This window comes from Malania oleifera, chromosome 4 (assembly GCF_029873635.1).
Source record: "Malania oleifera isolate guangnan ecotype guangnan chromosome 4, ASM2987363v1, whole genome shotgun sequence".
Classification (NCBI taxonomy): Eukaryota; Viridiplantae; Streptophyta; class Magnoliopsida; order Santalales; family Ximeniaceae; genus Malania; species Malania oleifera.
The window spans coordinates 19294760-19319029 of record NC_080420.1 but is presented as its reverse complement, the minus strand read 5'-3'; the positions used below and the strand labels follow the sequence as shown (position 1 = coordinate 19319029).

General features: G+C 36.0%; 1 protein-coding gene across 1 annotated transcript; it reads right to left on the bottom strand.

The window, feature by feature from the left end:
* Window positions 1-1656: 1656 nt before the first annotated feature.
* Window positions 1657-2680, bottom strand: LOC131152877 (zinc finger protein GIS3). The gene has a single exon (XM_058104811.1). The coding sequence runs from the start codon at window positions 2498-2500 to the stop codon at window positions 1841-1843; it is 660 nt and encodes a 219-aa protein (XP_057960794.1). The 5' UTR covers window positions 2501-2680; the 3' UTR covers window positions 1657-1840.
* Window positions 2681-24270: the final 21590 nt, after the last annotated feature.

Here is a 24270-nt window from a genome sequence, read left to right as displayed (position 1 = left end):
GGGGACATGATAAATAAGTGTTAAGATTTTAAAATACTCAATTCACCCCCCTCTTGGGATTACACCGTCACTTTCAAAACCGTCACTAAAAGGTTTATTTTTTGTAATGAAAAATCCATCTCTACTACAACCAAAAAAAAAAAAAAATTGGATAAACCCCTCTTATATCATAACCAATGCATAATTCATCCATAAATTAAAACAATCAACTATATAATCAACTTCAACCATTCAAAGGGGTAGCACCATTAACAATAGTCCCCAAACGACTCTTATAACTTCTAAACTTTGAAGGGAAGCCAATCAAAACAACATTAACAATTAATGTAATTGAAAAATTAATAAAAATTAATCAAAGTCTTGTTATTTAGAATCATGCACTCATCTGCAGTGTTGTCGGGCATTTAGAATTCAGATGGCACATGCACCCTAACTGTATGTTTCGATACCCCTAAACAACTTTAATTAAAATTATTTTATAATGAGAAAATTTGCTAAATGAGAATTACATCCTCTTTCTTTAATTAATAGTAGAATAGTATATATATATATATATAGGGAAAATGTTGAATTGTAAGTTAAATTCTCCTATCCATAGTCTTTCTCAATGGCATTAAAAAAAACACCTAGAAATTAAACACGTGATATTTTTTTTAAGACTTGGTGACTTTTGAGTATGCTATATTATATATACAAATTATCTTCACATAGATATACCATTTATGTTTGAAAGTATAAATTTTAAGTTTAAAGTTTAAAAGCTTATGAATTTGAATCAATATAGTTTTATAATGTGTTTTATTTAACTTGACAAAAATCTAAATCATTTATACGATTGTGAGGAAGAGGTAGGAATTATTCTACAATTTTAAAATATTGATCACAGTTGAAACTTCTTCATTCTTTTTCTTTGGTAGTAGAAATTAAAATTTTCAAGATCTTAAAATTTCTCACCACAATTAGAAATATAAATTTCATATTAAATTTGAATTTTGCAGATTTCGCAAGAATTAGGGATAGAAAATTAAGCAGAACGTACCATTCAATGTAACATTCATACCCGTATAAATTTATTCCATTTCAAGTTTTCAATTAATTGCTCACTAATATTTTTTAAATGGTTACAATTTGATATTTAAATCTTTAAAATTCAAATTCAAATTTAAAAAATAATAAATAAAATTAAAATGTAGTAGGAGAGATAAGTTAAATCAAATAAACATCAAACCTAAAATGCTCATTATGAATTGAATCTTATTAAGGAAATCAAACAACATTATACACAAGACCAAGTTGGTCAACAATTTTACCGGCAAATTTAAAATTATCTCTCTATGCAATTTTAGTATTTTACTGACAATTTTTTTAAATAATTAAATGCCTAAAATCTGCTTTTCTTTTTCAAATATGTTAACCAATTTTCCTGGTCAAGATTTTCATATATTTATATTTTTTCTTTCTACACAAAAAAATAAAAATAAAAAAAGGATCGGACACATGCATTGAGTGAACTCAATACATTCATGCATGCATGTATGATTATGCATGAACATACATACATACATATATATACATACATATACATATACATATATATATATATATATATATATATATACATATATATATGCCAATGATTTAAAGTGAGGAATCACCTGGGAAATAAATAAATAAATAAATTGGAAAAAAAAATTTACAAGATCTGACGGGGCAGATACACATCAGCTTCTGAGCCGGGTCTCAACAGAGCCAGCCGACAGAGCAGCCGACTCTCAATTCCAAACCCCCGAGGATCCCAAGAAGCTAACCTAATTAACGTTTTAGCCCAGCCGGCACATGTTCACGGCGCGGCTGGAGCTAAGCTGAGATGCAAATCTAGGCCCACTGGGTCCTCAAAACTGGTCCCACTATCTCCTCTCGAGAACCTGCTCAGCGATGGCCCGTCAACCTTTCCGTGGGCCCGTACCTGCGAAGACGCCGCAGTCAATGTTGACTCCCCCGCACTGCCGGCGTACGAGAACGGGCTGGGCGCTCTCCCGCCGGCGGACGGAAAAACGCATCCATGGGATACGTGGAACGGCGGGGCTGCGCGCGGGAGGTAGACCCACGACGGAGACTGCTGCGTGGTGGCCGGGACGACCACAGGGCCCGCCGGAGCTAGGAGGTGCGGCGGGGGAGCGAAAGCGGAGATTATGGGGTTGCGGACGTAGGAAACGGCGGCGTTTCGACTGGCCTGCATTTGGGCGCGTTTGAGTTGCTGACGCTCCTTCTTGTGGGCGTTTTGGTGGCCGCCCAATGCTTGGGAGTTGGCGAATTCTCTGCAGCAGTACTGGCACTCGTATTTCCGGCCGTCCGGCGCCGGGAACCCGCCGGGCTCCGGCGACCCAGATGGGGTCTTGGTCGAGTCAACCTCGTCTTCGTCTGAGACGTTGAAGCCAAAGAGCTTTAGCTTGGTGCCGGTTGCGTTGGTTGGTTTAGGTTGGTAGTCTATCTCTGCCATGAGAGAGAGAAAGAGGGTGAAGTTTAGATTTAGGAGAGAGATGAGAATGAAAATGAAGAAGTGACGGAGAGCAGCGAGATGAAATGGGTGTGTAAGGGAGTTGTTGCATGTGTGGGGTATTTATACAGGATAAACAGAGGGTGATATATATAATTCGTACACAGAGAGAGAGAGAGAGAGAGAGAGTTGCGGACATCCCAAGGAGAAGAAAGTGTAATTGGGAACACGACCCAAGAACTCTCAGGGACCCAAGGATTGCACTTGTCCTCCAATTTCTCCTAAGTTTATTTATTAGTTTCCTAAATTACCCTTTATTTTAAATGCATAATTTAAATAGTACTTAGACCCATTACTTCATCTATCCCTTTTCTCTTTTTCTCCATGAGAATGCAATATTTCTTTTTTTTATAATTCCGTTTTTTTTTTTTTTTTTTTTTTTATTTTGTTTCTATGCAGGAAAGTGGAGGCGAAGAATGTGATGCATGTGAATGTCGGAAAGGTTTGTGAAGCATGAAATGATTGCTTTTTTTCATCTTTTTTCTCTCTTGTTTCGATCAAGCAAACTCCTTTCATCTTTATGCTTTTTTCTCTCCTTGTTATAGAGGAGCCAAAATGAGCTTCAATACTCAATTCCAGATATACACCTAATCTAATAATTAATTAAAGAAGACATTTTTTTTTTTGGTTATAATTTAATTTAATTTTAAAGAAGCTGGCAGTTTTCAGTACGGATATTTATAATTAGCATTCTAATTGGCAATTTATAAATGATACTTTGAATGGCACGTATGTATATGACCATATATCCCACCTACCAATCTATCTGGCCGTTTTCTTAACACAAGCAGCATCATGTATGCGCCAACTTGCACCCTACTGGCTCACAGAAGCATCAAACATTTATAGCTTGTAAATAATTAATTCCATGCAACTCAAAACCGATGCAGAAGAACAGCTGTACCCATTTAATGAAATTTCAAATTCAAGGAGCGTGCAAAATATCTAGCTCAACAAGGTCGTCTTCTTCTTCTTCTTCTTCCTCTCTCATTAATTTGTACCTCGGCATCGAGTGATATGATTGAACAGAATTTAAATGGATCACTAATCACACTGTCCCTGTCTCTGTCAGCGGAGCGTGATCTGTGGGAGTTATTCTTTTACCTTGACATCACAGATTGAATGTAGGTATGTACAAATAATATTGGAGGCTTAGAGTTCTCTACGAAAATGCCACCAAGTGTTTGACATTGCATGGCGAAGCCCTTTAATCAAGTTATTTTTATAACAGAACTTACATTTTATGCATATTGTTCAGAGAATTATTCTTCTGGAATTTCAAATTAAATGTAGGTATGTACAAATAATATTGGAGGCTTAGAGTTCTCTACGAAAAAGCCACCAAGTGTTTGAAATTGCATGGCGAAGCCCTTTAATCAAGTTATTTTTATAACAGAACTTGCATTTTATACATATTGTTCAGAGAATTATTGTCGCTGGAAAGATGGGCACTTCTGTGATTTCAAATTAAATGTAGAACTGGAACGCAGTGGAACGAGCCCCAATGAGCTACCGTGAAGCCCATGTCCCTGTTGCCTGACTCGACTGCATGCCCACCGCAACTGCTAGCCAAAAGAAAAGAAAAGAAAAGAAAAGAAAAGAAAAAAAAAACTCAAAGCCTTCTCACCTCTCTCTCTCTCTCCCTCTCTCTCTTCAATGGTAAACTTTGGCTTAATCTCAGGAGCCGACACCACCACCCACCACCAATATCTCTTTCTCTGAAAAGTCAAAGCATCCATGCATGCAGTCCTTCGATGCATATGTTGTTTAACTTATTTGATTTAAATTTTTGTGGCAAATAAACAAAGATGGACTAAAGAAAGCATCCAAAATACCACATATATATTCTCTTCACCCCAATGATTATCCACGTAACAACAGTATCCAACCCCAGATACATATGTTTCTGATAGATCTAGCACCGTTGGGTCCTGCCAATCACTGGTGCATGGCCCAGGTGTCACCATCGCATTCATCCCCTCATATCCACCATTTAGATACTATATAAACGCGTGGCGTACTTCACAACCCAGACCCATATTGATGATGGCGTTTCTGTGATTTTCGTCAACATGGGATGCATTACTTTTACCTTTGTTTGAAAGGGTATATACGTACATAAATTATATTTATATGATATATCAATATCATATACATCATATATAAGTTCAGGTGTTTAAACTTTACTACACGACCCCGCCATTACGTGCTGATGATGAATAATTGCATAGGATGTTTGCGTGATTGACGTTGAAATCTATATATATATATATATATATATATTAATTAATATATGGTTTTCTTTCTTGGGGAGAGATCTCTCCGAATCTTACTAACTACGAGAGAGAGAGAGAGAGAGAGAGAGAGAGAGAGAGTTTCCCATAGTAATCTTCCACTTAGAAAGCGTATGTATCATTTCAAAAGCTCTTCCAAGTCTTCATCGCAACTCCAAGCATGCCCCACCTTGTCCCCTCTTTCTACTGCTTCTTTCTATTCAAAGCCTCTCTGCCCACCACCTAGCCCCCTTATGGTCAAATTTTACCACATAAGCTATTGAAATCCATTCCCATGGTCATCTCATCCATCGCCTTCAGCTCACAAAAAAAGCCTCTCCTCTTTCAGCCGTAGGATCTCATCCTCCTCAGTACCACCCCCATGACTTATATCATACGTGGGGTACGTACGTAGAGAGAAAGAGAGATCTAGAAAGAGAGAGAGAGAGATATGGAAGTCAAGATAGTTGATCATGAATTGATTATGGGTTTCTTTGGGTTGTGTTAATGTAATACCCTTTTCTTTTTTTTTTTTGTTAATTTTCCTGTTATGGGCAAGAAATTCTTGGGCATGGTGGTAAGTGTCTAAGCGCGCAGCAGGTAAAAGAGCGGATAGTTGCAATGACCCATTCATGCATCATTGGAGTGGGACCCATGCAGTGTGGGTTTTGAATATATACCTAACATGGGGGCAAGGCAGACCCTCGATTCATTGATGAAGCCCCCATTAAAACGATATTTGGTCATATATTAAAGATTTAGGGCTCAGATCATCGGGATCTCCAGCCATTAGTTAGCTTACTTAATTTGAATTAATATATATATATATATATATATATATATATATGTTACTTGCAAAACTTAATTAGCTTTTATTGTGGGCATCCAAGGGTTAATTTCTCTTTGGGTCCTTATATATATTATATTTGGGAAGGTAAGAAACCTGCAAGGGTTGGGCCACCATCACCCACTATGGGGCTCAAGGAGTTGGTCTCACTCATAAAGAAAAATGCATTAATTAATCAAGTGATCTTGTCAAATTAAAGTGAGGGGTCATGCTCATAAGGTTAGAGTTCATTTAGGGTTGTTGGGACTTTGGGTTTTTGGCTTTACATATATATGATCTTGTCAATTGTCTTTCATTCCTAGCTAGGGTTTTTCTTCCTTGTGGGGCTAATAAACTAAAAATTTCCCAACACCACAAAGGATTACCATAGTTAATGAATATATAATTAACACCAAAACCTTGCATGCACATGTATTGCTGGGTCAAGTTAGGTCTAGCAGCCATGAAACTTTTTTTTTTTTTCAAATAGTAAACCATTCTATGAAGATATAAATACCATAAAAACCTTACATAATTAACTACTTTTATGTCAGCAAGTTTCGAGTTTAAATTTTAAGTTAAAATTTATAAAATTCAAATACATCAAGAGCATGTCCATCTAAACCAAAATTATAAAGGATCAAAAATTTATGCACCCCAAATATGAAAGTAATAGAGAATCATTCATTAATTATACCAAATATATTTAAATATAACAGTTGATCAAACTTGTTAATACAAAGGTGATTAACTATTAATTTTTTTTATTAAAAAGGAACATGAGAGAGAGAGAGAGAGAGAGAGAGAGAGAGAGAGAGAGAGAGAGAGGACATGGTTGCTAGGGAGTTGGGAGACTAGAACAAAGCTAGGTAGCTATGAATGAAAGAATTGAAATGGGAGAATGGGGTTGTGAAAGGTAGAGGGGAGGGTGGGTAGCTGCAGCTATAGGCACAAGGTTTTCTCCACTGATGGAGGGTGACACATGTGAGGGAGCATCTAGTTGTTTGAAGAAACTGTGGTAGGACCAGCGCACATCAGGGCACATCGTGGGGGGCCACATGTGCAACTTCGCTCCCGGGGGCCCCACAAGAACAGTTAAAACCTAATTAAGAAAGTAAAATCAAACAAATTATTTTATTTATTTATTTATTTAATTTCCAAAGCAGCAAGTAGCAGGGTCTATTAATTGATAATAAATTAAATTAAATTGCATGTCCAATCACACTTTCCCCAATCTCCTTGTTTCATCAACACAAAAAGTACTTGTCTTTATTTTAAAACACAAAGTGGGGGAGGGGGAGGGCTTTCTTTCTTAGCTTGTTGCAATGGTTTCCACCATGTAATATTAAAATGGGTGTTTGAGGGACACTAATCATGCTTTCTTTGTTAATATGTTTATTGAAGTGATGCCGATATTATCGTTTAAGATCACCCGAATCGCAAACATGGCCCACCAAGATGTGCTTATCAAGGAAAAATTAGCCAATGGGACAATATAAAAATAATTGATGCGGGCAGGGGAAATCATATTACTTGGGGCATTAATTAATTCTCAGTATTATATTCATCCTATCATAATAGAACTCCATTAACTTTCTAATCATCTTTAATTTGTTTCTTTTTGAAACCATTACTTTGGAAGCATCCAAAAAGGATAAAAAAGAAAGATGCAACCCTTAAATGTGGTTTGGTTTTCAGGTCGATGAAATCCCTTTTATGGATATGTTCAAAGCATTCTTATACAATCCAAAAAATGTGGGTTATCACTAAAATAAGCCCATCCCTCCATCCATGTATTCCAACTTATACCACCTACTTCTCTTTCTTTCTTTAATATATATATATGTAAAGGTGGTGTGTTGGGTGGAGTTTGCTTTAAGTCATGTGAAATCTCTCTCTCTCTCTCTCTCTCTCTCTCTCTCTCTCTCTCTACTGTGTATCTATATAAAAATTATCCAACATGATGCTAAGCCTAGATCACAGTCTAGAATGTCTTGATTTACAAAGGCACTCAATGGATTCCGTCAAGGTTTTAGAGCATAGAATAATAGAATAGGAAGTCCCGTGAATTGAGTTTCGGAGTTTGGAGAGGTTGTAGAGGAATTTGGTCAATCAAAGAGACAAAAATAATGTGATTGGGTTTCCATTAAAGTGAGACACTCGGACGGCTACACCAACACCGCATAACATAAAACTTAAGGACGCATACTCGGGAGACATCTGCACATGACAAGATCTCTATCGGTTGAAAATTCTATTTGGATACCACAGTCTCTGTTCCATCCTGTGACACCAAGCTCCCGTCCCACATGGATCCTCCACGCTTCTCATTTGACCACTTCTATATTTTTATACTTCTTTTTCTCCTTAATTTCCTTTGATTTTCATATATTTTTTTCTTACGATATTAATTAATCCCTCCTAAATATTTTTAATGCTGATGGATTTAGCCATCGCAATGGGTTCGGTCTTGACTAAGAACGGTTACTATTATTATTATATACCAATAATTTTGCATAATTTAATCTAAATACCTATAGTAATGAGTGAACGCTCACACTAATTAATTTATACGGATATATCGAAAAAAAAATTAGAAAATGATTTAACTCTTATTAATTTGCATTCATACATGTGTGTATATCTATATATATTGACCGAATATGCTAAAAGTTTAGAATTTCAAAAAATACAACAATTGACATGATGATAATACTAATCTTGATTTTAAATTTTGATGATACTAGCTAGCTTGAGATTATATTTTATCTTTCATCATGCACTTGGTATGTAGGGATGGAATGGAATTGATATGAATGGAATCAAATTTATCGTTTGATTTCATCATACTCTTCGTTCGAATTTTCATTTGGCTCCTTTCCTATCCCTGTATTTTTATTTTTATTGTTTTGTAAACCAAGCATTACTATGACTTTGTCCTAAAAAAAAAAAAGAAAAAAAATTAAAAAAAAAAAAAAGAAAACTAGAAATTGGTATAGGAACTCCCTAAGGTAAAAGATCTACAATTTGAGACACAATGGACTTGTAAGTATTTGTGTTGCATGTTATTGAGAATATTAATAATGGATGTCAAGCTTAATATGTGTCAAGTCCTTGTTAATTTTGAGAATATGATTTGATTTCTTTTTTTTTTTGGAAAAATATATAGCTAACTATGATACTATCATAGAGAAATTTGTAGGTTGAATCAAATGAATTTGAATCCCAGAAACTAGGTTTTGAAACTAGTTGGGCTAAATTATGGCATGTGCTAAGCCATGGTACTTCACCCTATAAGAGGATTAAAAAAAAAAAAAAACATAATTTTTGTTTTTGTGCAATATAGTTGACCAAGTTGTGTTGTGTTGATCATCAAGATTTCTTACCTATTTGATGATCAAATAAGCATGCAAAGTAATTAACAATAAAGGGTACTTCTAACAAGGACCCTATTACTTTATAATACACTACAAAAAATGATCTTTTTAGTGACGAAAGCATTAGTGATGAAGCAAAAATCATCACTAATAATGCACCATTAGTGACAAAATTTAAATTTGTCAATAATAGTTAAGACATTAGTGACGGAACTAGAATCCATCGCCAATAGAGCACTTTTGGTGATAGTTTTTTAGACCTTCACTAAAAACCTTGCCTAGAAAAGTCAATTATGCTTCTTCATTTCGCATAATCCCCAACCCCCCCCCCCCTAAAAACCCCAAAACCCCCCCCCCCCCCCCCCGATCTCCCACAAGCCATCGGCCGTCCATCAACTCCCCTCTGCCATAAGCCACTATCGCCGAACTCCCCTCTGTCGTAGGCCCAAGTCCATGGATTCTGCTTCCCTAACCCTTCCCTCCAAACCCCTAACCCCTCCCTCAAAATACCTAACCCCCCCCCCCCTCTCCGTCGCAAGCCATGTTAGTTGCCAAACTCCCCTCCATCGTAGGCCACCTATCATCCATCGACTCCCCTCCACTGCAAGCCACCGTCGTTGGACTCCCCTCTATCTTAGGCCCAAGTCAATTTGCTCTCACTTTCTTTTGATGAATTTTTCTTCTAAATAACTGATATATAAGTGTTGCTCTAGGCTTCTAAAATGAAGTAGAAGATTTAAAGGGAGCAATGTTGGACACAAAATTTGTTGTACATTAGTATGAGAACAATGCCCAATTTTTTTTCAACCAAGATTAGGTTTATGTTTTTTCCTGTTCATTAAATGATTCTTCATGTGCTTAAAAGCAAACCTAGCTAACTTAGTTGATTTTAAGCACTCTGGTATCCAAGTCGAGCATACGAGGTCCAAATCGAGTGAGGTCAGTCCTAACACATTTATCACATTGACCTGGACATATATCGGAGCTGACGTTGCCCAAAAACTCCTCCCTGGTTGAAAATTATGCCCTTAGATGCAAACCTAGCAAACTTACTTGATTTTAAGCACTTTGGTGTCCAAGTCAAGCATATAAGGTCCAAACTAAATGAGGCCAGTCCCGACACTTCCATGACATTGATCTAGACATGTTGGAGCTGACGGTACCCAAAACTTCCTCCCCGGTTGAAAATTATGCTCTTAGAAGAAAACCTTGCCATCTTAGTTGATTTTAAGTACTCTGGTGTCCAAGTCAGGCATACGAGGTCCAAATTGAGTGAGGTCATTCCCGACACGTTCATGACATTGTTCTGGATGTGCCAGAGTTGACGGTACCCAAAAAATTCTTCTCGATTGAAAATTATGTGCTTAGAAGCAAACCTAACAAACTTAGTTAGTTAAGCACTCTAGTATCCAAGTTGGGCACACAAGGTCCAAATTGAGTGGGGCCAGTCCTGACATTTCTATGACATTGAGATAGATATGTCAGAGCTGACAGTACCCTAAAAATCCACCCCGATTGAAAATTATCTCCCTAGAAGCAAACCTAGCAAGTTTAGTTGATTTTAAGCATTCTGGTATCCAAAATAGGTATACAAGGTCCAAACTGTGTGGGGTTCAGTCTCAACACATCCATGACATTGAACTAGACATGTTGGAGCTGACGGTGCCCAAAAAATCATCCCTGGTTGAAAAGTATGCACTTAGAAGCAAACAAAGGAAACTTAGTTGACTTTAAGCACTCTAGTGTCCAAAATTTCTTACGAGATCCAATCTAAGTGGGACCAATCCCAACACATTTGTGACATTGACCTGGACATGACAAAGCTGATAGTGCCTAAAAACTCCTCCCTGGTTGAAAATTATGCCCTTAAAAGCAAATCTAGCAAATTTAATTGATTTTAAGCACTCTAGTATCCAAGTGGAGTATACGAGGTCCAAACTAAGTGACGTCAGTCTCAACATATCCGTGACATTGATCTCGACGTGTTGGTGCTGACCGTACCCAAAACTTCCTCCTCATTTGAAAATTATGTGCTTAGAAGCAAACCTTGCAAACTTAGTTGATTTTAAGTACTTTGGTGTCCAAGTCAAACATACGAGGTTCAAATTAAGTGAGGTCATTCCCGACACATCCGTGACATTGTTCTAGACGTGCTAGAGCCGACGATACCCAAAAACTCCTCGATTGAAAATTATGCGCTTAGAAGCAAACCTAACAAACTTAGTTGGTTTTAGGCACACAAAGTCCAAACTGAGTAAGGCCAGTCCCAACACGTTCGTGACATTGAGATGGACATACTGGAGTTGACAATGCCATAAAGATCCACCCTAATTGAAACTTATCCTCTTAGAAGCAAACCTAGCAAGCTTAATTGATTTTAAACACTTCAGTATCCAAGTCAGGTATACGAGATCCAAATTGAGTGGGGTTTAGTCTCAACACATCCATGACGTTAAGCTAGACATGCCAGAGCTGACAGTGTCAAAAAAATCCTCACTGGTTGAAAATTATGCTCTTAGAAGCAAACCTAACAAACTTAGTTGAAGTTAAGCACTCACGTGTCCAAATTGCTTACGAGGTCCAAACCATGTGGGATCAATCCCGACACATTTGTGACATTGAGCTAAATGTGACAAAGCCGACAGTGCCTAAAAACTCCTCCTCGGTTGAAATTATGCAAGCAGAAGTAAATCTAGTAAACTTAGTTAATTTAAGCACTCAGGTGTCCAAGTTGAGCATACCCTCTCCAAATTGAGTGAGGTCATTTATGACTGATCTAACTTAGTTATTTAAAATTGTATCACTTTTTTTAACTCTGTATAAATATTCTTGTTATCAAATCATTTGTATTTATAATTCGTACGTATTCACAAATTGCATACTAATTTTTTATATAATTATTACTTCGTAAGGTCTACGGTTTGCCATAGGATGATGAGGATGACGACGAGCACTATAATAACGATACAACTTTTTTTTTTTTTTTGTATTTTTTGTTATCTGAATAGATCATGTATTATTATATGATGTACACACATTCTAACGATTTTCATGTATATTTTTCATTTTCTGAACAATTTTGGAATTTATCCTTAATTATGGTTCAATATTATATGTGCAAAAAATTAATTACAGGGTTCTCACAGGGATTAATGCATGATTTTTTTTAAAAAAAAAATAAATCATTTTAAACTTTTAGTGGCGATTTTACAACTGTCACTAAAAATTTAGAAATAGTAACTATTAGTGACGGTACTAAAACCATCACTAATAGTTTCTCTTTAGTGATGATTTTATAACCGTTTAAACCGTCACTTATAGTTTCTCTTTAGTGATGTTTTTTTATGCATCACTAATAGTTTCTCTTTAGTGACAATTTTTTTACTGTCACTAAAAGTTAACAAATACTAACTATTAGTAACAGTTTTGAAAGCGACACTAATAGTGTATGTTTAGTGATAGTTTATTGAACCGTCACTAATAGTGTGTCTTTAGTGATGGTTTTGAAATCGTCACTAACAATATGTCTTTAGTGACAATTTTAAGCCCAAAAATTGTGTCAGTTATAGTAACAGTCTTAGTCTTTTTGTGACGGTTTTCTTCTGTCACTAATACTCCATTATTAGTGACGATATTGAAAACTGTCACTAATAGTGAATTGAGATCGCCATTATAGTCACCACTTAGTAAGCGTCACTAAGTCGTCACTAATAAGTATTAGTGATAACTTTCTAGTCTTAGTGAAGGTTTGAAACTGTCACTAAAAGCCTTTTTTTTTTTTTTTGTAATGATAGTGTATAATCATGAAGTAGATCTTGACTGAAAAGTGAAAGGGGCTTCTTCATTGCAATGAGGGTGGTAGAATAAGGCTCAACATTGGACATATTAATTTGGTCCAAGAAATTGGAGACATACTTGATTTGACCCATATATTAGGATTAGTTAGCATAAACTCCCAAAAAAAAAAAAAACACAATAGTGAATGATGCCTGGCATTTATGAGTGAAACCAGTTTGTAGATTGCTAGTGAGTGTCATAATAGAATAGTAGTTAGTACATGTACAAAAGAGGATATCATCTATAAATATCAAGATTAGAAGATCGAAAGAGAAATTTTGAGACTAATTGATGGGACTTGTGAGCTTTAAAAATTATGAACCCAATCAGAGTAGACAAGAGATTTATTTTATATATTAAACCCTTAATTGGCACCTATTTAGGGTTGTAGAAAAATTTTCGTAATTTGCAATTGAAGTAGGGACATAAATTCCTTGTACTGTTGGAGTTGTGACACTAAACAATTGTAGAAAGGAATTTTAGACATCCAAGTGATAAATAACCCAATACACAAAAAGGAAAGCACAATTTGAATAATGGTGCACTTTACAATAGGCATGATGGTCCATTCTCTTTTTATAATTACATCTCTTCATTGCCAAACATGATGCGTAGTGATCAACTAAATAAATCTTTCAAATTTCATTTGATTCTAAAAAAAAAAACCCAAAAGAAAAAAGAACCATTCACAACCAACAATATTTTGAGGAGAAAAGGGTGGAACTACATTCCATATGTTGTTGAAATAATAGCTTAGAACTCATAATCAACAACCTACTACAAATCAAGAAATTTGATGCTTACGCTTAACATGCGGATGAATATTGGAAGAATCCTCATCAAGAGTGTACATAGCCCAATTTTAACCAGACCTCTCTTTTTTCTCTCTGAGGGGACCCTACATAATAGGAAGTCGACTTTGTATTCTGAGAATTGAAGGATCATTTTTGAAAAATCCAATTGAGCCCTAAGCCTTTGTGATTGAGTTCCTATTATTTTTTAGCTCGTGATATTTTAAAATTGAGTCCCTTGATTTTAAAATTAAGTTCTTTTAAGAGTTCTTTTAATTTTAAATTTGAGTTCTTTTAATTTTAAAATTTAGTTCCCTTAATTTTAAAATTTGAGTCCCTTTTATTTTAAAATTTTGAGTCCGGGTTCTTCTCTCTTTGGGAATTAAGTTCACTTTTCTAGCTGGCCATTTTTTTTATTTTTGAGGATAAAATTGGGCCATTAAGGGGAATGTATGGGTCATGCAAATTAAGACCCATGCAAACACAAGAGGGGAGAGGCAACACACTTAAAGGTGACAGGAATGGTGTATTCCCAAGAACGGGGTTGAATTGGGTATTAAAAAAATTTTAAGTCAATTTACCCCTATTTAAAAACCACAAGCAGTATTACACAACTTATGGTTAGTCTATGTAATCACAATAAAATCCGATATTCAAACATGCATATATTTAAATCATTCACAACAATCACAATAGATTATATATATAAATCTACAAGTGCTAGAAAGTAAAGAGTATAGGGAAGAGAGAGATTCAGACAATATTTTTATCGAGGTTCGGCCAATCTTGACTACGTTCCTGCCTTGAGCGAACCACCCAAGGATTCCACTATATGCTCACTTAACCGGGCAGAGCGACGCCGTTTACACTTCTCCTTACGGGGCAGAGTCTCCCCAGCTCACTTACCGGATTGAGCTAAACTGGTTCTCCTTACGAGGCGAAGTCTCCCCAGCTCACTTATCAAGCTGAGCCGAACCGGTTCTCCTTACAAGGCGTAGTTTCCCCAGCTCACTTACAAGGTTAAGCCAAACCATTTCTCCTTATGGGGCAGAGTCTCCCTAGCTTACTTACGGGCGAAGCCAAACCAATTCTTAATAATATTTTTTTTTTGTATAATAGAAATGCTTTTAAAAAAGCAGAGATGTAAAATATGAAGTTCTATATGCACTCTTAAATGATATGAAGTTAAGCTCAGTAGAATAGATGTATTATTCTCTCAAAAATAGTTTTCCCAATAAAGATGAGAGAGTGAAAATATTTTTCTCAAGATTGGGAGACCTTTCAAGTAAAGATATATATGATAAATATATGCTCAAGGCACTCTTTAATAACCCAAAGATTTTCTTAAAAAGGATTTTCAAAATGAAAATAGGAGAAGCTAGGGTTTATGCACAAAAGTATTTTTGCAATAAAAAGATTTATATATATGAAAGCTCAAATGCAATAAGACTTTTCAAGCACCTTATATATGAGTGTAAATATATGCTTAAGCCTTTTAAAATAAACCCATGAAGATTTTGTAAAACAAGAGAGAAAGAGTAGAAGAGTATAAATATGCTCTTGTTTTTTGAAAGGATGAGTGAAATCAAATAAATGCAATAAAAGCTCCTTCAAAAATCTAAGCTCAAAAGATGTTTTGAGTGAAATCAAATATATGCAATAAAAGCTCCTTCAAAAATCTAAGCTCAAAAGATGTTTTCTCCAAAGAATATTTTTGAAAAAAAGTGTAGGAGAAACTAAATTTTAAGCACTCCAAAAAATATTTTTGCAATGAAGAAATAGGATGGAGCTTTGATTTTGAAATAAAATGCCCAAAATATTTTAGAGAATTTTTGGCTAATCAAAAGCACTAGTTAAGCTTATGAGTGGGCTATATATAGACTTCCCCAAATTTTGACCGTTAAGGGACATGGAGGTCAATTTTTAAAATGCTTGATTAAAAATTAATGACTATCTTATGTTGAAAATTTAACCAACCCGAGAGGTTCAATCGACTGGGGGCTTCACTAATCGGTTGACCTTAAGCCAAAATTCAAATTTTGGAGAGGTTCGGTCGATTGAAGAGGGACCAGTCAACTGTCCTTTGACGAATTTCCAAACCGTGAGAAACAGCATGCCAACCTGAAGAACCGATTGGCCGGGTGAATAGTGCCAATCAACTGGACATTTTTAAGGCATATAGGCTAGTCAACTGGGGCTTCAAAATTGGTTGAAATGAATAGACCAGTCGGCTAGGGTTTTCGTGTTTCAAAATGGACCGATCGGTTGGGCTTTCAAAATCAAGCCAAAATCTTAATGTCGGTCGGCTGGGGCTTTGAGGCTTTGAATATGGCCAATCGACCGAGGCTTATAAAACAAGCCAAACCATGGTCGGTCAGCTAGGGCATTTAAAACAGAAAAGGGTCGGTCAACCAAGGTCAAATTATGGCTCTCGTAGCTAATATCATCATAACTCTTTTGCCGACTCTGAGCAGTTTTTATTATATCCCGTATGAGTTTAATTTCTTTAGAAGTCAATTGAATAATCTTCAATCCCATTCTTATAAGTTTACAATTTACCTGTTCTATACCTATCAAGCACTCACTGAAATTGTGGCATTTCGTAACGCCAACCCTCAATTCAACAATTCATATCCTACTTACTTAAACAAATAATAGTATTTTTACAATTTTCCAATCATTCAGGTTTTCCTATAAAACTATCATACAAATTACTCGGTAAAAATCACATTTCAATATGTAACACAATTTCACTGTACAGATAGTGTCTCCAGACTTTCAATGCTAAACCACTACCGCTAATTCCAAATCACGCGTCAGATAATTCTTCTCGTACTCCTTGAGTTGCAGAGAAGCATATGAAATACCTTTTCCTCATAGCATTAGCACACATCCAAGCCCTTATCTTAGCCACATCACTATAAATTACAGAAACTTCTTTTTCTGAAGGAACTATTAGTACTAGTACAGTGTTGAGCCGCTGCTTTTAATTTCTGGAAGATTTATTTGCATTCCTCTGTCCACTCATATCTTACATTCTTTCTAGTCAACTTGTCAACGGAACTGATAACCTAGAAAACCTTCCACAAATCAGCGGTAATATCCTGCCAATCCCAAGAAACTCTTGATCTCATAGACATTCTTCGGTTTGCCCAATTCACTACTACCTCTATCCTACTTGAGTCCATAGAAATACCATCCCTAGATATCATGTGCCCGAGATGTACAACTTGTTCCAGCCAGAACTCACATCACTCCACACCTGAAGTACCATCCTCAAATGATTTTCATGCTCCTCAGGACTCTTTGGATACACTAGATTATCATCAATAAACATTACCACAACAAAACAATCCAAATATTCATGGAATAATATGTTCATAAGGTCCATGGATTCAGCAGGAGCTTTAGTCAATCCAAAGGGCATAACAAAAATTTAAAATGATCATATCGAGTTCGGAACGCAGTCTTTGGAACATCCTTTGCCTTGAACCTCACCTAATGGCACCTGGATCAAAGATTAATCTTAGAGAAAACCCATGTTCCCTGAAGTTAGTCAAATAGATTGTCTATACGAGGAAGTGGGTACTTGTTTTTAATTGTTACTTGGTTTATTTCCTGGTAGTCAATACACATTCTTATCAACTCGTCTTTCTTTTTGACAAACAACATTGGTCCGCCCCACGGTGATACACTCGATCTGATAAACCCCTTGTCCAACAATTCCAGTAACTATTCTTTTAATTCTTTCAACTCTTCCGGAGTCATTCTGTATGGAGCCTTAGAAATTGGTGTCGTTCCCAGAGATAGCTTGATAGCAAACTCCACCTCACATTTGGGAGGTAACCCCAGCAAATCCTCCGAAAACACATTGGGAAATTCCCTTACTATTGGAATATCCTCTAATTTTAATTCTTCCTTTTGTGCTTCCTTCACACAAGCTAGGTACCCTTGACATCCATCCAAAAGTAGCCTTTTTTAACCTTAATGGCTAATAGGATTGGTGGCGAAGCGCGCACATACGATCCCACGAATCCATACTTCTACTCCTCGGGAGGTCCAAATACTACTTCCTTCTTATAACAATCAATACTAGCATAGCTAGGTGCTAGCCAGTCCATTCCCAAAATTACGTCAAGACCATACATGTCAAAAACCACTAGGTTAACCGGTAGTATTCTCCCCTGAATACTAATTGCATAATCTTTAAGAATCCTTCTACACACTACCACAGTCCTTATCGGAGTGGCCACTGATAAATCAACATTCAATGGCTGAGTTTCCCTCTTTTGTAATTCGATAAACTCCCTAGCTATGAACGAATGTGTTGCCCCTAAATCAGACAAAACAACAACTTTATTTGACAGAATTGAAATATTACCTGTCACCACATCATTTGCCTTTTCTACCTCTCCCAGCGTCAGAGAATAGACCCATTCCGGGCCGATGTTCCTCTGCTATCCTCTTCGAGATACCTGACCATCTCCCCGAAATTGATTGATGGGGGTGGCATTGATAAGTTGTGTACAACAGTCTCGTGTAATGTGGCCAGGGTGACTGCACCAAAAAAAGATGTTCGTCCTAGCCCGACATTTGCCCACATGTTTCCTGTTGCATTTGGGACAAGGAGGGCGTGATGGACTACTCTGCCAAGCTTGATTTCCACCACTAGTCTCTGGCCCACTTTGTTGTTGTTCCTCCTCCATGGATCCTGACTTGAACCGGCATGAAAACTAGGAGGCATGGGCATCTTCCTTTGAATTACCATCTCTACACTCCTCCGCAAACTGGTCTCCAACACCATGGCTTTATCCACCAGCTCTGAGAAATCTTGGACCTAGAACGCCACTACCTGCTCGTAGATCCCTTGTCTCAAACCGTTCTCGAACCTCCGTGCTTTCTTTGGTTCATTTGGGACCATGTATAGGGCAAAGCAAGACAACTCGATGAATTTGGTTGCGTACTATTTTATGGTAAAGTGTCCCTGGGTCAGATTCATGAATTCCTCCACCGTTGCATCCCTAGTAGATGTAGGGAAGTATTTGTCGAAGAAGATCTCTTTAAAATGGCTCCAGGTCAAAACTACAGGTCTTGGCCTTTACTCCTCAGCCAGCTTTATGGCTCTATGCCATCGCTTAGCCTCCCCAATCAACTTGAACATGGCATATTGAACCTTCTATTCCTCTGTGCAGCGTAGAACAATCAATAACTCGTCCATCTCCTGTATCCAGTCCTCCACAGCGATCAGGTTAGCTCCCGCTACAAACGTCGGAGGATTCATATGGGTAAACTACTCAATTGAGAAGCCCTGGTCTGCAAGTGGGTGATCTTGACCTCTGGAGTCTCACCTCATCTTTGCCCTAAGCTGTCGGGCTAAACCTTGCAGCAATGTGGAGGTATCAATGTCATCCTTGCTGGAAGTCCTGAAGTCATTATCCCCTCCAGCGTCCATCCATCCCGAACATACGACAATAAATACTTTTATTATAACCATACTGTTGGAACACGACCTATATCGTCTGTTAACTAGAACCATAAAATTCACTACACTCTCATACTAAAATACTTAGACTTCCTCCACACAATAATCTAGTACCCTCCAAATTCCTAATCTCAAGTTTCGATTTTATTGCTCAGAAACAAAACCGTTGACTATATGCCATAATTTTCTTGAAACCGTCCCCTTAGGAAAATAATAGAAAATCATCACAAAATTCTTGCCTCCAGACTGTTAGCCTAACTAGGTTTTTCAATCTTGTTTTGATGATAACAAATGTAGATGGTTTAACATGTATGTTGTTGAGTGATTCTATTTCATGTATATATAATCTCATCAGACACATTTGAAATGGATACAAGCTTGGAAATTAAAGAAAGTTAAGTGAAAGTTTCTTCAAAACGTCAAGCATCAAAAGACCAAAGCTTAAAGATAAAGAAGAACTCAATGAAAAGCTTGAAGTATCTTAAGGCTTGAAGATGAAAAGACCAAAGCATGGAGACTCAAAGTTTTCAAGAATAACAAAAAGTTTAGAAGTCTTTATGTAAGTGCTTTAATATTTAAATATCTTTTGAAATATTGTTGGAGCTCTTTAGGGGATGTTATATAGACTTAGAGACCTTTTAAAAACCCCGGAAAATGGTTTTATGAAATATCAAAACATATGAGCAAAACTAAATTTGAAAAATCAAAAAGGAAAAAACAGTTAATGGTCTGCCCAGCCGACTGACCAAAAAGAACTTGGTTCATTCAGCCGACTGACAGAAAAGAACAAAAAAAATATTTGTCCAGCTAACTAACTTAGCAAAGGAAAAATCACCCAGCTGACTCACAGCTAGCCGACTGACCCAAAATGAATTGTGTCTCTCCAGCCGACTGACAATTTCTTGAATTAATTTCTGAAAGATAGTAGGGTGTCAACTGCATGTCCAACCGACTGACCCTGTGAATTTGCACTACCCAGTCGCCTGTCCAGCCAACTGACTCCACAGGTTTTTGAATTTTTAAACTCCAACAGAACATTTTCAAAAATTGGTTTTTCAAAGAAGAATGTTGTAAAAACTTGGAGGACACTCAAAGTCACTTGGGGAATAAGGAAACTAAGCCTAGAACGCCTATAAATATTTCTTTAATCTCAAGATTTCAAAGAGACAAAAAATTACACAACACACTTGTATCAAATCTCTCAACCTCTTTAAAAGCTTTAAATTGCTCAAACTCTTGGTGAAGAGAGATCATCTGAATTGCTGTTGAAATACCAACTCAAGGTTCTCATATTGAATTTTCTCAAATCACAAAGGAACCCTTGGTAAATTCTACTCTTGAGCTTCAAGTCTATTTCTTTGTGGTATTTAAATTATTGAAGTACCTAGAGCTGAAATTGTACTAATCTACTCTGTTTTGAGAGTGCTTTGTACGCAGTATTTTCTTCATATTTTGTGTAGTTCTTGGACGATTCGAGGTGTTTGGATCATTGGCTAAGCAAGGGGACATTGCTTAGAGAGGCGGGTTCTAGCCTAATTAAGGAGTGACCGAACGAGGGAACATCGTTTGGAGAGGCGAGCTCTAGCCTAATTAAGAAGTGACCGAACGAGGGGACATTATTTGGAGAGGCGGGTTCTAGCCTACTAAAGGAGTGTGTAAAGGTTTTGTTCCACACGGTAAAGGAACTGCGGCAGTGGAACCCTTTGGTGGTTTGTCAAGGGTGAGGACATAGGCTATGTTGAAGCCGAACCTCGTAAAATCTTGTTCCTCTCTCTTTCCCTTACTCTTTACTTTCAGTACATATAAAATTGCGTGGATGGTTTAATTGATAAACATACAAACTACGTAATTTAGAAGTTAAATAAACTTAAGGTTCAATTTTGATTTGGGATTGCGGAAATCGAAAGGGAGTACGTTGGTTAAACCTTACTTCGCAAAAACCATACGGGAGTACGTTACTTGGTTAAACATCCAAAGATAAATTTACCAAGGGTTTATTTGAATTCTAAATATTTGGAAAGAGGGATTGGATACTGAAGAAGCAAATTCATTAATATAGGGTTTGATTCAAATTCACTACAGGGCTACAAACCAAACAAAAACTGAAAGTTAAATTGTTTAAAGTTTGATATTTATTAGAGTGTGTTTATATTCCAAGAGTACTGAATCTTGAATGCTTTCATCAATCTAAATAGTGTTGCAGTTATCTTAATCTTGACTTGGTTGTTTTGCTTTCCAATTGTGTTTGATTGGTTTGGATAGTGTGGTTGAAGATTGGATGTTTAAATGGTTGTGTTGTTGATTGTATAAAAGAAATCAAGTTGTTGTGTGTTTGAAAAATTAAACAAACAAGTCAAAGAATTGGTTAAAAAATAAAATAAGTTAAGTATTTTTCCAAAGGAATTAAAAGAAATTTTTTTAAAATCCCAATTCACCCCTCCCCCCCTCTTGGGAAGCTATCTTAATTTCAATTGGTATCACAGAGGGGTTATAACAAATCCTAACAAGTAGTTATAAAAAGATCTATATGACTAACTTAGGCATAGCTCCCTTTGGAGATGGACAATCTTCAACTAAGCCTCCTATATTTTGTGGTATAAATTACACTTATTGGGAAAAAAAAAAAGAATGCAAATCTATCTCCAAATTAGGAATTGGAAAGTATAGGAAGTTGTTATAGATGGAGATCAAATTCCTACTAAGATAGTAGATGGAAAACAAATCCCAAAAGAGAAAAGAGATGACCAATATAGACTATAAGATGCTGCAAGTTAGTTCTAGTACCATGAATGCTCTATATTGTGCTTTTAATGCAAATGAATTTAATAAAATAATGGCTTGCAAGTTAGCTAAGGAGATATGGGACAAATTAGAAGTAACATATGAAGGAACTATCGATGTTAGGGATAATAGGATCGATATGCTTACATGTGAATATGAAGCCTTTAGGATGAACCCAAATGAATCCATAACTAATATGTTCACTAGGTTCACTCACATAATCAATTCCCTAAATGCACTAGGAAAAACCTACACTACTTATGAGATGATAAGGAAAATTCTTAGATGGCTGTCACCTAAATGGGAACCAAAAGCCAATGCTATAACGAAAGGAAGAAATCTGAAAACCACTTCCTTAGATGAGCTTATAGGTTCTTTACTCACATATGAAATGACAATAAATGAAAAGAGTGGCAAAACTAAAGCCCAAGAAACAATAGGCTTCAAAGCCTCAAAGGAAAACTCAAGTAGTGAAAAAGAGATGGATTAAGATGAAGTAGCCTTCATATCTAAGAAGCTAGCAAAAATTCTAAGAAGGAAAAATAAATTTAAAAGAAAATCCAAATCTGAATTAGATGAAGAAGAAGAAGAAGTTAGCAAGAAATCAAAGAATAAAACTCCTATGTGTTACAATTACAACAAAGTTGAACATATTAAACCAAAATGTCCACTACTAAAGAAAGAATCTAAGAAGAAAAATAAAAAGGCCATGAAAGCCACTACTTGGTACATTATGAGTACAAGTAGTTCAGAAAATGAATCAAGTGACCAAGAGGTTGCTTATACATGCTTTATGGCTTGGGACAATGAGGAAAACTCCTCATCCAAACCCTTAGATAATTCTTGTAGTAATTCATCTAGTAAATCCAATGATGAGGGTATGCCATCTTATGATGAACTACAAAATGATCTATTCAAAGTATGTAAGATGCTTATCAAAGTAAATAAACAAAATGCTTCATTGAAGAATAAGAATGAAGGATTAATGAAAGAGTTAGAATCCCTTAGAAATGCTGAAAGAGAAAAGGATTCAAGGATCCAGAAAATAGAAAATAAGTATGAAGCTGCAATAAAAGAAATAGAAGCTAAAACTCTTGCAGAAAAAGAAAATGACTTGAAAATTAGGAAATTAGAAAGCAAGGATGAACAAATGATAGAAGACCTTCAATCCCTATCTTTTACGGTATATGAGAAAGATATGTATATTTCTGAATTAGATGATAGAATCATAAAATTATCTCTAGAGTTAGAGAAATCATTAAAGAAAGTTGACAACAAGAAAGAGATGGAGATAAACGATCTCAAGAGTCAAATCAAAGATAAAGATAAGATCATTTATAACTTCACTAAAGGAAAAAAAAAAATCTTGATAAGATGATTGGCTCACAAAGAATGTCATTGAACAAAGAAGGCATTGGTTTCAATGGAGTTGAAAATAAAAGGAAAAAGAATCTATACATGGGATAGTTCTCAAAAGGATCTAAAGACTATGCAAACATGTCTTCTAATACCTACACTAACATCATATGCTATCAATGTAAGAAAAAGGGGCATATAAAGTTTGAATGTCCATTTAAAAGAAAAGGTGTTAAAACAAAACAAGTATAGAAGATAAAAGAAACATCCCTTGTGAAACCTATCGGACCCAAAAAGGTATGGGTACCAAAAGTGAAATAATAACCTCATACAAACATAAAGAAAATAGCATTGTTGGTCCAAAATCATAGGATGATTTTTAACAAGGCTTAAACTTAAGAAAATATCAAATTAAGCTTATTACATAAGTATCTTGATTAAGAAGAAGATATTTTGAGAATGAAAGCCTATATACTACCTGCTTACATGCCTATATGATATGCTCCCTATTTATGTGATGTGCTGATATGCTATATGCTACATGACTTGACTTATATTGATAATTTATGGCTCACTATGTTGAAAATTTGAGCATGAGATTATTGCGTATAAGCATGGATTTTGATATGAGATTAATTCTTGACTATGCATGCTATTGATGAATCATATGGATAAACTTACTACTTTTACTATTGATATCTATGAGCTATGAAAGATATAACAATTATATTGGTATCCATGAGCTATGCATGATGTGATAATGACTTTGGTATCTATAAAGTGTTTTTGGCATCACATTTTAAAATTTTCAATTGGTATCAAAATTTAAAAGCTCACTTAGTATCACAATCTAAAAGTTCAATTTGTCTTTGAGCATGACAAGTATGATTATGTCTATGAGCATGGTATGACATTGATGATATTAGCATGATGTTGATATTTGATACATGACATGATTAAATGTTTTGAAACATGGGATGATAAATGCAA

Bases quoted from the DNA above. Each gene is read 5' to 3' on its own strand.
- LOC131152877 (XM_058104811.1), bottom strand. From the start codon at position 2,500: ATGGCAGAGATAGACTACCAACCTAAACCAACCAACGCAACCGGCACC.